The sequence below is a fragment of the Egretta garzetta genome, unplaced genomic scaffold, assembly GCF_000687185.1.
Source record: "Egretta garzetta isolate BGI_Z169 unplaced genomic scaffold, ASM68718v1 scaffold16, whole genome shotgun sequence".
NCBI lineage: Eukaryota > Metazoa > Chordata > Aves > Pelecaniformes > Ardeidae > Egretta > Egretta garzetta.
In genome coordinates, this window is record NW_009260022.1 from 2992471 (window position 1) to 3009423 (window position 16953).

The following is a 16953-nucleotide window of genomic DNA, read 5'->3' on the forward strand; positions in this document are numbered from 1 at the left end:
AACATTTTTAAAGATATTTTTATGCAAAATCAAAAGGGGTCAGATGCTGTCATCTTTCTTCACAGACAACATAAATCCAGGGATAAACTCTATATACAATTAATAAAATCCTGAAATTGCTGATCATCTCTAGGCAGGTGATTTACCTTGTCTGTCCAGCATGAGTAGCATCTTGGAAGCTTTAATTAGTACAGCATATCTGCCTCGTTGCACTAGTTACCTGAGTTACCTGATCTGTCTCAAATTATTTAAACACAAATATACATAAAAACAGTCCTAAAACCAAGCAAGTACCAACATATATTTTTAATAGAAACTTTCAACAGTGCTTGTTACAGGAAAAGCAGTATTATAAAGGCCATGCTATTTTCTCTCACCCACTCCCAGGTCATCATATGAAAAAAGAAAAAATTTGTAATCATAGATAATATTTTTCAGTGCCAGACTTACCTCCAAAAATAGTAAGGCCAAATGGGTGAGTCATCTGAGTAATACGTTCAAGAGTCCGTCTGTCCAGCCCATCAAAGGTGCTGTGCTCAATTTTATCAAAAAAGGCATCCACCCAGTACAGCCTTAGAGAACTAGAAATAATGGAAGTGTCATATCCCTTCAAATGACATTATATCCATTAGAAAGCACTAACATTTTCTCAAATAATAATCCTGAACCTGATGAGAAACTATTGGGGTGTGTGCAGAGGGATTCTGAGAAAATTTTACCTTTTACAGGCTTTTCAACAAATAGAAAAATAAGGTCTTCAATATGTAAATGCCAGTGCATGCAATCTGGTACAATTCCTTTATTTTTAGTCTTTAACAGTTTAAAGGAAGAAACACTTTTGCTCAAAAAGTTTCTCTGTCTTCTGTGTTGTCCTTACCTCCAGTCAATGGCTAGGCCATTAGGCCAGCCTAGCGTTGTATTCACAATTGGCAAGGTGTGAGATCCATCACTCCAGGCCCTCATGATTTTTGCAGGACGGAACCAATCTGTCCAGAATATATATCTGAAAGGACACATGTCAGAAAACACATAAACCCAATGATATAACATAATTAAGCAAAGCAAACCTTTGAACAGCATTAACATTCTTCTTTGTACCACATCTTCACACACCTTAACAAAAAAAAAAAAATACAATTTTATGTTGACCCTCTCCCTCTCCTCAATTTGTATTGGTACCAACAATTAATATTTATCCTGTGTACAACAACTTCCAAAAATCTTCAGAAGTGGTTTGTCCCTTTAGATGTAAAATATCCATAACTTCACTAAAATTGTTAAGAATTTCATTTAAGTACTGTAAGGGAGGAAGTATCAAGCAAAAATGCATCTTCAAGTAAATTTTTACAAGTAAGCAAGAATCTTCTCCTGATTCTTTTGACTTATCATAGTCAAAAAGTTGAAGCTAGTGTTAAATAACTTCACAAATCAGCAAATAAAAAAGGTTGGGATACCCAAGGATCCAAGTTCAACACTGTTCTTATGAGATTACTTCCCAAATAGTATATTTGATTATTAAACATGAAAATTCAATATCCAAGAATTAAGAAATTCAGTAGTATGGTAGTAGGAAGCTGAACTATGCTGTCAAAGAAACACTGGTTTGGCATGGCCAAATAACAGAGTAATGAATTTGAAGTTAAGTATTTCCATCAAAGAAAAGCAGGGCTTCATTTTATGTACACAGAATCAAACATTGTAAGGTCTGTCTCAAATACAGCCAGTAGAATTTAATGTGTTTCAAATAAAGAAATGCAGATAGAAAAAAAAAACCCACCAGGTTAGCATTCTGGGAACCGAAAGTATATTAAAAATTTTATCTTTCAACTTTCAACTCAACATCTTTCTAATATGAGTGATAAAAGAAACAAGTTTATTTTGCCTGTTTATCAACATACAGGAGTAAAAGAAAAAAAAATGGTGCTTTTAAAGTGAAATTTTTTTTAATGCTTATTTCACGTAGAATCTGTATCACCTTGCCCTTTCCTCTGGGTGCTGAATCCTAGACCAGAATAAAACAAACAAAAAGAAAAGAGAATTGAAAAGAGATGGTATTTTGGAAAAGAACACTAATAAGAAACAGAAATCCAGAATGAGATGTAAAGCTAACCTCAGCAATTCTGCTTAAACCATAAATTTGTTCATATCGTTTCATGTGAGAATCAAAGCTAAGCTTACCCAATAACAGGATGAACCACTATTGATCGAGGATTATTTAAATTCTGAACAATAGCTCTCCTAGATTTATCTGCCAGCCTCATCACACTAATGCTCCTGTATCGAGGGTCTGTCCAGTATAGATTCTTTGAGATCCAGTCAAAGGCCAAATCTTCAACACTTTCCACTCTATTAGCTGTCAGGATTTCTCTTCCTAGAATTTATAACACACATAATGATTGTAAAAGTTTAGGAACAGAGGAAAAAACATGGACACAGTATTCTGTTCACCAAACCAGTGGCTTCCCTTGGTAAAAATGCTGCCTCTGGGCTACTTAATATAAAGACCAATAACCTAGGGTAGAGGGGGTACCCTTTGCTCCAGGTGAAAGAGGTATATATATGTTCAGGAGCATAAACCCAAAAGAGGAGAAATAAAGACTAGCCAAAGGTGAGAGAAAAATCTGTCACTAAGTTTACGCTGAGAGGAGTTTTATTAATGAAGGTCAGTAAGGTCAGTGCAGTAAGGACATCTTGACCAACAGTCAGATGTTACCTACTCTTTGCATAGTAATGGTCAGCTGCAGTCTACCATTAGTCTGACCAAAGGCAGCAAGCAAGCTCAGAAGACTATAAGCTGACGTATCTATATTTATTTGATCATTATTATAAAGTGGAGAGAACATTCTTCACACTACCACAAATAGGACTTGCAAAAATCTCACAATCATGATGTTCTTTTTCTGTATCACAGTATCATAACAAACATCCTGCTCTCCAGATAGGGGAATTAAAAAGAGAAACTCAGTTTCATACTGCTGAAAGGCATACTAGTCTGCATAAACAGACTGGTGATGACAAATACTAGTTGTGAGAAGTGCTACAAATAGTTCATTCCTAAACACATTTAGCAAGTTTGCCAAAGAACAGGAGACTTCAATGAGCTTCGTATGAGTTGAATAAACATTTTTAACAAACATTTTCCAGATTATTGGGGTGACACTGGGATTTATCATACAGATGCAGATCTGAAAATGTGACTTTTTGTGCTTCTTTTTAGAAATATATATTCTATTCTCCCTACCACAATTACTCTGTAGTTCCTAAGAATGATTCTCACCTGAACCATCAGTTTTCTGTTTATAGATCATGTCTTTACTTGTGTCTGAAAAAAATATGGTGTCATCCTGAGCACAGAAGTCAATTCCAACAAAGTATGAAGGGCTCCCTGTTACAGGTATGATCACATCTTCCTGGGTGGAGAGATTGAATGGGATGCCCCGCACTGCCAGCTGGGATGAAAACAGCAGGAACTGCTGCACAGCTGCAAAAGGAAAGATCAGACACAGTCTTTACTTATTCATGAGGTGAGACAATTGAGCATTAATTAACCATAAAGCTTTCTTTTCTTTTGACAACACTAATAGCCTGGAAATAGGAAAAAGAAGAAAGAGAAAATAGGAATTTAAATATACACAGACCTAAAAATGGAAGAAGAAAACCAAAACACAACCCAGAATATTACATGATGTGGTCAGGTATTCCTCTTTTATTGTTATGGGTCCTAATACACTTTTACAGAAAACATTACCCCTGTGGAAGCAGAAATCACCTTCTGTGCTCACCTCTTTTTACAATCATGTACAAAAAAATAACTCACAGGCTTTGTGAAGCCACCATATAACCAGACCATATCTGAGCTAGCCAGATAAATGCATGGTCAAATAGTAAAACTATAGACAACATATGTGGTTTAATTTACCAATAGATACACATGGTAAACCTCCCAACAGTGACAATTCTGCACTCAAACAGGAAGCAGCAGATTACTGATGGAAGCCCACAGCTCCAAAACTGAATCTTATTCTTGCCATATGTGCTCAAAGGGAGAAGACCAATCTAATTTGCACATTACTGCACAGGAAAGCAGGCTTATATGTTCAAAATAATGCAACACATGCATATTAGCAAGCATCCGTGCTTGATTTCAGGATTAAGAGCTTAATCATACAGTTGTCAACACGTATACCGTACCTAACGCTCTTAAAATGTTCATAGAAGGTGGTGAGTTTAAGTTGTGGCTTGAAATTAACATCAGCAGAAATTATTACATTTAAAGCTGTCAACGAGTTGCAATGGAAAAACATTAAGTCCTTGGCATATTGAACTTGCTATTGAAGAGAGGAAGAATGTTCTAGAAATAACTCTGGAGCTAATGGAATAGCATTATTTCTGACAATCATAAGGCATTTTCTTACCAACACAATGTCGTCCATCTACATGTAGATCGAAGCCCAGTATACATCTACAGCGATAACCTAGTCCATCATTATCTGTTTTGTGGCTGAGAACACAGATCTGTTCACATCCCCCATTATTACTTCCACAAGGATTTCTTACTGGAAAATAATACAGATAGGATTATAACTTGATCTATTAACCTAAAGGTATCGTTATCTTGATTTTTCAGGATTTTTTTCAACATCCACAATTAATCATGTGGACTCTGTGGGAATTACATCACATGGAAATCATACACCACCAGGTTCAATCCTGCAATGCAACAAAATCACATCAGTTAACCAGCAATCAAGGTATTCAGCTATGTACAGAGATACTCAGCACACAGCATTGAGGCCATAATGTGGGCTATCGTTTTCTGCATATGTATCTACTTCAGAATTGTATCTCACAGAATTCATTCACACTGGTAGCCTTTTCCAACTGCACCCTTGTTGCAGAGCTGAGGAAAAAAAAAGTCGCAAACACCAATACTCTTCATAAGCACAAGTTTGACTCTTCAAAATGTCAATACATTTAACCACCCACCCCCTCATAAATGCTGCATTTGACAGTTCATTAGCTACAGGAGCAGGATGAAACCACTGTGTGATAAAAAACAGTCCAGTTTTATGATACAAATCTGTGTATAGTAACTATTAGTTCTTTACAGTAAAATATCAGTCTCTCAATTTTTACCAACTTTCCGTAAGTTAGTTCCTAAACGTCCCTTAATAATCTACTTACTATCTTACCATATGGCTGCCTGGCAGCATGGTAAACTGTCACTCCATAAGGTCTCAGTGAAGACTGGTAGATCACTTGAGGGTTAGATTCTGAAAACTTGTTAGCTTTCACCAATGCCATTTTGGTCCAATCAGTGAAATAAACATTGTGTTCAAATAAAGTTATTCCATACGGATGAGGAATCAGTGAGCCTCCATGAGCTATTGTTCTCCTGTTATAAAGATGGTTTTAGAATTAGTTAGAAAGTATTATCTAGAAAATAACTTTATTAACAGAGGAAAGATACAGAATTATCAATTCATTCCCTGGCTTTTGCTTCTACATAGAAGCAGCCAAAGTAGAAATTAAAAAGACAAAATGAACTGAAGAGATGAACATACAGGCTACATAAACATAAAAGATACGGTAGTAAAAACAGAGCAATTGAACGTGTTAGCAATTTCCAAGAAAACACAGTGAGTAAAGACATCAACTCAAAAATCACAGAATCACAGAATGGCAAGGGTTGGAAGGGACCTCAAATGTAGGAAAAGATTCATAATTACCAAGAGAAAATTAGAGAAAGAGGCCAAACAGAGGAAGTCAAAGACATCTGTAGCAATTTGAAATATTCAAGAAATCTTGAGCGCAAAAAATTTATGGCTGCAACAGCCACTGGCCGAAAATACAATACTATGTATGCAGCAAAAAAACCCCAACCAAACAAAAAAACCACACATCCAACTTCCTTTGCCTTGAACTAATCACCCAAGCAAAACCAAAGAAAACCAAATGCTAATAAATTGTATCTATTCGATGCAAGATATTGTGACAATATTTTTTTTTATAATATTAGGAGATAGAGACAGACATTTAAGTCCTCACACAATACATAACACTACAATACTATTTTCATGGAGTCATGAGGGAATGTGTACAAAATCAGATCAATTCCACATCTCTTAAGAGTTTTCCAGGTGATCTAGGTTCATGCCGTAGGCATGCAAGATGTGACATAAGTGGAGAGTAAGCTGCATTTTAACATTCTTGCAGACTATGCCACTGCCTCTTGCCCACAAGATTTTTGGTGTTGCTGTGAGTGATAACTTTTCATCTCCAAAAACCAGGGATTTTACTAATTTCATTCTTATCTTACTAAACCCTGAAAAAGGAGCAAAGAGACCAGCATTATTTTTATAACTTTGTAAGTGAAAAAATACATAGAGTAATAAACCTGTCGAATGAGCAGAGGACTGTTTTTCAAGCCACTATGTAGGAGGTATGCTAAAGGGGACAATTTTTTTCTTGTGCTTGAGTAACAGAGACTAATCACAGATGCAGAGATAAGCTGGCTTCTAAACAATATACTATTAAGACACAGTCCCATAAAAACTCAGGGACTCCTTTCTTGCATGCTGTGATATAGTTTCCCCATCATCACAAGAGGGTGAGTGATGACTTAATTTCTGACAGCAAAGATTTATAAAGTGTCAGAAGAGCACTTAATACCCATTACACAAAGCAATGCTTTGGAGTGGAATATGTCAAATTCATTCATGAAAAAGATGCAAAGAAAATATGATGGAGGGCAATGCATATAATTCAAAAATAATAAAACCCAAATGCTATAAAAATGTGTAGTGGTAGACTATAAAAAATATATTATAAAAGAAATACAATAGGTATTCAAGGTAGAAAAAGGACAAAGAAAGATGGAGCAATTAAGGATTGTCTAGAAGTAGCATGGCACCATAGATATCAGGGTGCATCACATTAATTTTGTTGTAATTTTCATCCTTTGTGTATCTCTTTGTTAGACAAATCTTTCTTTGAACTAGATACAAAATAATCAGTGTTTCTGTAACCTCCAAGGAATAATATTTCTCCTACCTCTGAAGTCCATCATAAGTTACAGTCTCAATGTAATCAAACCGGCTGTCAACCCAGTAAAGTCTCTTTGATACAATATCCAGAGTTATTCCAGCAGGCCAGCCTAATTTTGTTTTTATCAAATCCTGACGGTTTGTGCCATCCATGAAGGCCCTTTCCACTTTAGGATCACCAGACAGACTATCCCAGTCTGAGAAAAACAAGTAACTATAAAGGAGAAAAAAAACACAAACAAACAAACAAGAGTGTCCTGTGCTTCCTTGAGATTTTACAAAAAAACCCAACATTTTACATGGCATTTAAAACCAGCATCCTTTCAGGACAGAGCTTGATTCTCAGCTGGCATACTGTGAAAACACACTTTTTACCTCCTGCCCAAGAAGTAATTTGCATTTTCTTTAATAGAATGGATCTAGAAAGAAACGTGCTTTCACTCAAAAGACCTCAGAAATACTGAGTTTCCGTAGTGAAATACTGACTTTAGCGTACTGCCAGACATAAACCAGTGACAAATAGATGCATCATGAAAGCAGCATCCATCACTACAAGTTGCATGAAATTCCTTTTCCCTTTCTCTGAGGATCCAGGTTCTCATGGCTCACATACATTTTCTAAGCCTGTTGGGCTGGGAGACATTAGCTTCCCTGGCTTCGCTCCACAACTTTATTTCAGATAGTAGGAGGTCTGTGGATGGTATCACAATAGAAATCTTTCAGGATAACTTCTACTCTTCTGCAGGGCAATTCTATAGTTCCCTTGTTTTCAGACCTGCTCAGGCACATACAACTCTAGCCATAAAACAGATTCTGCATATTGGGAATAAAAGCAGTGCACAGCCCCCCCATAACGATTTAAGATGTAGAATAGATTAGGATAGAATGTAAACGTTGAAAACATTTTATATCTCATTCTAAAATGACCACCCTAGCTATTTCTTACTTCTCCTCCTTTTGCTTGGGAATAAAGGAATTTCTGACATCTTTACCATTACCTGACATGTATCACTTACCCAACAGTTGGATCAAGTGCTATTCCTCTAGGATTTCCAAGATTTTCAGCAATAAGAGTCACACGATTTGTTCCATCCAAGTTAACCATATCTATTCTGTTCACACTGGTCTCGACCACGTATAGTTTATTGTTAACCCAATCCACTGCTAGATTTTCAGGTGTGTCAACTGAAACATTTAAAACTTCTTGGAAATCAGAGCCATCAATATTAATAGAAAAAACCTGAAAACAATACAAATATTGTCAGTGCCCACAGGATGTTTTGCTAATCACAATATATATAGCACTTGTCCTTTATCATCACACTGAGCACAGATCCACAACTGGCCATTAGATACAACCAAGTTACCTACTAAGCTATTCCCTAGCTTAGGGTTTTTTGCAAAAATTTGGAAAACAATACAAAAACTACAGGAAGCTTGCCTTCAAGTAGCACTTCTGCAAAATGGACAAGGTAACAGACTAAAACAGCCTTGTGCTTTATCAAACGTGACACATTACTGGATTTTTAAAAAAAAACAAAAAACAAAAAAAAGATAGATGAGAAAAGTGTATCTTGCTTTCCTGGAATGTAGCAAAACCCGGTATTTTCATTAACTGAAAACAAATGAACGTGCTTTAGAAGCAACACTCTCATCAGTGACCAGAAACAAGAGGGGGAGCTCTTACTGCACCAGCCACACAGGGGAAATTGCAAAGTGAAGAAAGGGAAAGTTCTCTGTCCTGACAGAAAGAAGGCTCAGCATTGCTTCTTGTCTCCTTTATTTAAGGCTAATTTTAACAGCATCATGCTCAAGAAGAAATAGTGCTGTTATCTCACAGGCAAGCTCAGAGCTACATGAAGCAAACAGTATAAGCACAAAAATTTTATATATACAGTAATCATGTGATTATAACACTGGGTAATATGAAAAGCTAGGAATCATTATCCCTTTTCTGGAACAACAGCATGAGGATTGGAATGTATTTAAATGAAAATGCAGATTAGCACAAGTAAATATATGCAACAAAAATAAGAGCTGAAGTAGTTGTACCATTCTTCAGGTCCAGGTAACAACAACCAAGCAAACCATTTAACTGTCTATTCTGTTCTTTGGAAACCTTGTTGACAGAAGAGCTTATGGGCATTAGGTTATCAGGCAGCACACTAAATGAGATAAAGATGACAAAGAACACAACCCACAATTTTCTGGTTTAGTTTACATCTTAATCTTAAAAAAAAAAAAATAGACAACCAAAACAAATCCTCTAATACTACTTTTATTTTAAGACATCAGACAGAAACATGCATCATCCAAGAAAGTTCTTAATGTTATTGTTTTCATCTGGGTATTCTAGCTAGGACTTAATTAGATTCATTAATCCTAATTAATTAATTAGGATTTAACTATATTGAGGCAGGTAAAAAGGCAGTCCTGGCCTGTTTATACCTTTTACAGAGATAGCATAAATCTCCTGTCTCATGGAAGTTCAGATTTGACCCTGACTTAATTCAGCCATTGTCAATGCAATTGCAGTAATGGGAACCCACTGCAGTGAAAATAAAAATGCCAGAATTGTGAACAAGTCAAAAATTGTGCATACAAATCCTGTCCTAATTGACGGCCATGCAGTGTGCTTTTCAACAGAACTAACGTGGCAATGTGGTAGAAACTATAATTTACAGGTTATGTGTAGGTTCAGAATAACAACAATGACACCAAGTTGATCCATACATAGTGTCAACAGGAGGCAGGCCATGGATTCTCCTTCACTCTGCATAACAATCAACACAGGGATGAAGACTGTGGAGTTTCAGCATTTGACCTAGGACTTTTTTTTGTTCCAATAAGTTATACATAAAGAAAAAGAACAAGTGAAGTCCAACTTTCAGTCTCCAGACTGTTTTTTAAAATTACCCTGTCTTACTGTTTCTTGAAGCTAAAGTATTTCCTCTTCAAAAAAAAAAGTAACAAAATATTGGCTCATTACACAAAATACTGTCAATATTTGTTATCTAAGCTCAATTACAGTGCCATTTGAAGTATATGAAGAAATCTGATTTTTATCATCTTGGAAGGCTTTTACATTTGAAAGGATCATGTTTCAAAAAATTACCAAGAAAAATTTGTTCAGATTTGGAAGAATGTCTACTATTTCTCTTAATTAGTTTTTTGGACTCCACCTCGAGTAAAATTAAAAGTTGCTCAAGACGTTCCCATATAATAGGATTCTTTGTTTAATATGTCACATGTAATTGTATAGCTGGAAAAACGCAGTCATTAACATAAAACATTTCAAGGAGCTTTTTTGTTAGAAAACAAAAATACAGCCAGCTTCTGCTCTCAGAAATGAAGGCCTATCAACACATTCTGCCTCCTCCACTTCTCTACTTCCACATACACAAAAATATATTCTTCTTGAAATTTCTACCCACCTTATCTTGCACTGTATCAGTCCAAAAGATTCTGTGCAGGTAAAAGTGAAAGTCCACTCCAACTGCAACCCCACGATTCTGTGACTGCACCAAAGTACGAAAACTTCTGCCATGAAGATCTCCAATCAGTAAATCCCGACCATTGGAAAAAATAATTGATGCAACACCAGCTGAAAGCAGGAGTGACAAACACATGACTACTCTGCAGGCAAGCTATTTTGCAAAGGGGCATTCAAAGATATACATACTGGTTCATACACACTGGACACAAAGGTTTAAATAGACGTTCAGACTACAACCTGTATAAATGTTTCTACGTGAGTACTAACTTGCTTTGATTTGCCTTTTGTTTCTAGACTTGGAGCAAACCAGGCAGGAATATGTATTTAAAGCCCTACCAGGTAAAACTTTTCCAAACCCCCTGTGCATCTAAGCTCCAAAAGACTATTTCTACTCTTCTATTTCCTTGCTTTAGCTCCCTTAATCAAAGTATAAACTTTAAGATTTTTCTGCCCCATGAGATTCAGATATTCCTTGATTCTAGCAGGCAGGCCATGTTTCTTATCTTTTTATGCACTGCTCTATCCTGTCCACCTTTTTCATTCTCTCATCTCATCAGAAAATCTTTGCTGTATCTTACAGCAGAAGAGAGATTCCAGCAAGTCTGAAGGAAAGCTTGCTTTCAAAGTAGATGTCTGTTGAAAGGCTTTGTCTAAGTCTGACAAGAATATATTTCAGTCCAAATCCTATTCACCCTACACATAAAACCCTCCCCAATTAAAGCAAAATTGAAAATTAATTCAGGGAAACTTATTTAGAGTAGGTAAGGAATTCTCCCATTAATAAGATAGAAAATCAACATGTTACAAACAACTCACTGGCCCAAAAGACACACTAATTTGAACGGAAAGCTTTTTGTGAAAGATAAAAGAATTTTTCTGGAAAATCTTTCCCAGTGCTGGCATATGCATGTCTTAATACAGTCAAGCAGATTTCATTAACTCAAAAAAATCCCTTTTTTTTGAGGACATACTTAGAAAATTGTGGGATGATGACTGCTCTGCGGATGTGGCTGAAGAAAGAAGGACGGGGGAGGGAACTGGGCTTTTCTAAGAAGCAAGACTGCTAATCAGCTACACCAAGCGGGGACTTCCATTCCCACTGAGTTCCTGCAGGCAGGAACACCTGCCTCACACAAAAGCCTCCTAGGCTATTACATCTCCACAAAGAAGGGCTTCCCAGGGCCTGCTTTCAGAACAGAGCAGGAGGTGAACCACCAGGAGCAGCTGCCTACTGTTGATGGGGAACCACACTTTGTGTGAGGCAAGCATTCTTGCAGAGTTCAGACCCTGGGACACTAGAAGCCAGGAGCATGGTTTCCCTCACAGGCAAGTGTTTGAGCTCACCATTCAGCAAAACCATCTTCTTGCATGGCACAGTCCTTCTAGAAAAAGTGAGGTTTCCTGATTTCTTGATCCCACTGAGTTGAACAGAGAACAGGTCAGGAAACTGCCTCCCACGTGAGCAAGATTTTGTCTATTAAAGAGGGCTCTGGCAACAACCTTCCAACTCTGTGGAAGTCAGGAATACTGAGAAAACACTGGAGCCCAGAAGACATTGTTTTGAGGAGAAGCAGCCCTGATGAGGCAGTCAGCTCCACCAGCCTACAGGTGCCTGAAGGTCCAGAGTCTCTTGATATTTGCTGATGTTCTGTACGCTGACTTGACCGTAAGTCCTTAATTAAGGCCAGAGTTAAGTTAAAATCAAACACAGTTGTATGGCATAGCCATGCAAACTGCCCCATTTTATCTAGCTCTATCTGTTAGGCCAACAGTGGCAAGAAACTTGAACTGCTGCACACTAACCTGAAGTGTTGGCCCGACAATGTCGACGATGCTCTAGGAAATAACCTTCCACACAGTGGCACTGGTGATGTCCCACACGATCTTCACACAGCTGGTCACAGATACCCCACATTTTGCAGTCATCAAAATCTGTCGAGTGAATAAGGCATGTTTATAAACAATGCTTTGTATAAAAGGCCCATCATTATATTTGAGAAGCTGAAGTTTGTCCTCTCTGCTTGCTTTATGTATCTGCTTGCAAAACTGTGGCATGGGAAAAGAGGTTTGGTATGTTTTCCCACAAATGTTTCAAATTTTTATTTCTGGATAACAAAACAACTGATGTTTGCTGTCCAGGAACCCACCCATTCCCTCATGCCTCCCCCCTTGCCCCCCCTGCCGGAAAAACCCTACACATGGCAGGAGAAAAGCAAAAATCATTGGAAGGGGTGTCATTGTCTGTTATCCACAATACAGAATATGTCTATACATTACTCTTCCTGCAACAGATCTGTACACTTTGCACACACACACTCGGCTGGATTTAAGCCCACTCTGAAGAAAAGCCCTACCTTTATGTTAGTGCAGTGCTAGTAAGTACTGCTAAAAGGCAGTGTTTATTAGCTCAGACTTCGTGCCATGATAACAGGTGTCCAATTTCCAATTAAAAGCTGGTTGTGCACCAGAACCAGCCAGCAAAATTTACAAAGTTCACTTTGACATGCAAAATACCATATAGGTAGAGTCTGCAGCTAGGATGACCCAGCAAGTTCTCACAGACGTGCTCTACAAGCAATTTCCAGGGTTGCTTCAGAACATTTTACTTCTAAAATTGTGAAGTATTTGACCAGTCATCATTTAAGAACAGGGATTTTTAAAACTCTGATTTCTAAGAAAAAAAAAAAAATCAGATCTGAAAACTGTCTGGTGTTTCACGCTATCTGTGGTTATTTAAGCCCAGGAGATTTCTGACACTACTTAACAGTTTTTTGACGTTAAAAGTCTGACCTCCATCACTTGAAAACCTGAGTAGAATCAGTACATTACATTGCTGGAAACTGGTAATTCTGCTGTTAAGCCAAAAAGAGAGAAAATGAGATCTCAAATATTCCTCCTACTGGAACTTCTGGTTTTAAACATTTATTAACACATAAGTGAAAATGAAATATTTCCTAGATGGTATATTTTGGTACTGAAAAAGTGTTCTTGGTAGCTTTCTAGCTTCCATATGTGTTAAAAACCTTCAGAATATAGTGAGCCAGAAGCAAAAAAAAAGAAGACAAATTGAAAAGATTATAGTTTCAAAAATAATATACTTCGCTAACACTACAGTTTCATTTTTCTGGCCTTAAACCAATAACATTGATTTAAATGAAGGTCTGGAATTATACACTACTGACTGTGAGCCATTGCCCCATGACAAGACTTGCTCCTGCTACAAATACATGATTAGATGTGAGCAAGCCAAAATACACTGACTCAAATTTAACAAAGCAGAATCAGAGCGCTGGCTTCACAGGGCAGTCAAAGACCAACAGAAGACTCACTGAGACTGCACCAGGTTTGCAAATGTGTCCTTCATGTACTTCCCACATAAGAGTGAAAGAACAGAGTAAATTTTGTGCCTGGAGTCAGTGCATTGATTCCTCCTCTCTATTAAGAGCAACCATGCTGTCATTGCAGTTTATAGAGCCCTAGGCCACCCAGTATTCCCAAAAATACAGAAATCTCATTAGAGACAGAGCACCTGGAATACTTTTAGTAGCACAAACACCATAGCTTGGGTTGAATATCCATAATAGATATTTACCCAGTTGCTCTTATTAGGCAGTGCTAAACTTCATGATTCTGAAGTTACTCTATTTCCAGTTACTGAGATAAATCATTTGTACTACCAAGTGTTTGTGCTACTAAGTTACAGCAGCTACAGAACAGAAATGCAACACCAAAATACCTCACTTACTTACCTTTCCATTCTTGCAAATATTCTTCATTTTCATGTAAATAATTTATATACTGAAATGTCATAGGAGATACAGCCATTTCATAGTGCAAATACAAATCACCCTTTTCATTTTAAAGTACAATGTTCTCCTGTCTTCACAGACAGCCGCTTTCAAAAAGTACCAAACACTTCAATATCATTAACTGTTTTTCCAGGCATACACCACCACACATCCCTGGAGCACAAACAAACTCTCCCCATCTAACTCCTAAAGACCTCTAAAAAATTTTGGTAATAAAACAGCCGTCCAAGAGCAAATCCTTTTAAACATAATCATGCTCTCACAATGTCTTTAATGGTCTTACTGAAAGAAATCTTTATGACATCTCTCTAGTTTGTTTCTGTGTTACCATGCTGCCATTGTAAAGAAAAAAACATTAGTTTTTTATTCTTTTGCTGACTCTTGAGATTTTCTATTTGCCAGTACGTCCACTCATTTGGAACTTACTCACCTTCCTGGAATCCAAACTTTCCCAATGAGCTGTGAGAAGGTACTAGATATCTGCAATCACTGTATTTCACTTACCAATACAAGTACGACTGTCATTGCTACTTATTGTATATCCTGCAGGGCAATAACACATCCCTCCTGATGGAGAAGAATGACAGCGATATTGGCAACTCAAAGCAGCACAGTGTGATATGTCTAAAAAGGAAATAAAAGAGTTCAGAAATACAATTACACGTATTACCAGTAGAACAGCTTTTTGCCTTATGAACAAAGCTACAGTCTTTTCTATGGTGAGTCTACAATTTCAGGAACGGCTTCTTAAAACAAATCTGCACCAGAAGTTACATCTGAAGTTCCACAAAATCACGTATGCTTACATACATGCAGGCAAGGAAGTCGAAGACAGAAGATAAGCTACTGTTTATAAAAGGTTTTCAGAATGGAGTTAAAGGATAAGCATCCATCTTAAATGAACCACCACTGGTAAGTGCCATGTAAAAAGCCGCGCAGAGAAAGCCATCTGCAACGCACCATACCTTTCTCTGGTTCCACAAGACCTACTTGTGAACAACACATCCTCGAGCTCCATCTATTGGCACATAACATCATCATTTATGCTTTTATGTGGAAAAACCCCTACTACACAGTATTAAGAAGAATGTGTATATTACTCCAATATATTAGAATATATTGGTTGGCTTGTGTTCATGGACAAATTCTTCTTTATCCTTCTCTCTCTCTCTTTTCCTTCCCCAGTTCTTTTCCTTGTACTACTACCTAATAAACAATTCAGTCATCGGTGATCAAATTAGGATTGTAAAGCACTTGCTGACTTCTACCTCCTTCCTTTTCATTTTCCTTTTCCTCAGTTTCCTCTGTTAAACACCTTGCTTTGCAGCCCACATCTGATGTTGCTACTAAACCACTCTGCAAAGCAAGAGACATCTTTTTACAGTAAAATTTCCTATTATATTTTCTGCCCTCCTATTCCAAAAGGCATGATTTTATTAATAGGAATTTTCCTCTTCCTAGAAATTAAAAATGTAAAATATCCTGGTCCCAATTCTCAGAGGGAATCAATGCTCATAAGAGTGAAATTATCAGGAACTATGCATGCTCATTGCCTCCAACAGAGAAAACCCAGTACTAACTGGAGAACCAGACATCCCAGGTGAAGAGATATTTTTAAAAACTCTAGGTGACTTAGCCAAGACTCAGGATACACTAATTCATTCCTGTGTTCCGATCACTACACAATATTCATTCTTACTTATAAAAAGGGAAACACCACACAGATATTTAAACAAAAAAAAAAGCATATAGCACACCTTTCCCTGCCTTCCTGAGCACATTTTAGGATATGGAGAGTGAGTTAAAATCCTTATCTGTGAAAATATCAGTGCTGTTTAGGAGAAAAATGTGAATGTAAAAAGTTATTGATACTGATGTTTCTGCTATTCTGTGTATGCTTTTGATTCTAATACATACTGCAATGTCTGCCCGCAGTGATGTTGGTTTCATCTTCTCCTGCAGGGCAGTCTGCTGTCCCATCACACACTTTCCCAATTGGAATGCAATGCCCTGACCCAGGGCAGGCCCACTCTCCTGGGTAGCATTCATGGTGACCACTTTCTATGGAAAAGAAAAACAAGAAAAATTGAGGACCATGTTTCAAATAATACTTAGAATTTCTTCCCTTATAGCTTCCCAAAGCATTTCTATCCTTCCTTATTCAGTTTCTGGTTCTTGCACACAGCTGGGAAAGACTAGAAAAGAAACATAATCTACACTCTCTTGTCACACTTTCTTTTACCTTCAAAATACAATGCAAACAATACTTGTTCAGACACATGAATCCTTTTAATTTTCTGAGTTGTTAGAAACAGTAAAACCATTTAGCTTTAGACTAACTGGTGCACCAGAAATGGAACTATAGTTTTGTGGTTTCAAAACATGCAAAGGCTGCCTGGATAAAGAGAATAACGCTCATCACAGAAAAGGCCAATGAAAGAGAAAAAAGCCCGTGCTTCCGTTCATTAAAATTTCTGTTTCTCACATGACAAATGTTGGAAGGAACTGAGTTACTTTCATTTTCAACCAATTGATTTTGCTTATTAGGAACCTCATGTCTCTTAACAGATGACCTGAAAAATCTCCCACAAAAAAAAAAAAA

General features: G+C 37.2%; 1 protein-coding gene across 1 annotated transcript in view; it reads right to left on the minus strand.

The window, feature by feature from the left end:
* The window catches only part of LRP2 (LDL receptor related protein 2), a 130080-nt gene that overhangs the window by 80085 nt on the left and 33042 nt on the right, over positions 1–16953 (minus strand). The window contains exons 8-19 of the mRNA XM_035896170.1: positions 16269–16412; positions 14856–14975; positions 12346–12474; positions 10481–10650; positions 8063–8286; positions 7054–7260; positions 5193–5395; positions 4416–4556; positions 3278–3481; positions 2179–2371; positions 878–1003; positions 451–581 (exon numbers count right to left, since the gene is read on the minus strand). Coding sequence (XP_035752063.1) covers positions 451–581; positions 878–1003; positions 2179–2371; positions 3278–3481; positions 4416–4556; positions 5193–5395; positions 7054–7260; positions 8063–8286; positions 10481–10650; positions 12346–12474; positions 14856–14975; positions 16269–16412 — 1992 coding nt within the window. The remainder of the gene's footprint in view (positions 1–450; positions 582–877; positions 1004–2178; positions 2372–3277; positions 3482–4415; positions 4557–5192; positions 5396–7053; positions 7261–8062; positions 8287–10480; positions 10651–12345; positions 12475–14855; positions 14976–16268; positions 16413–16953) is intronic.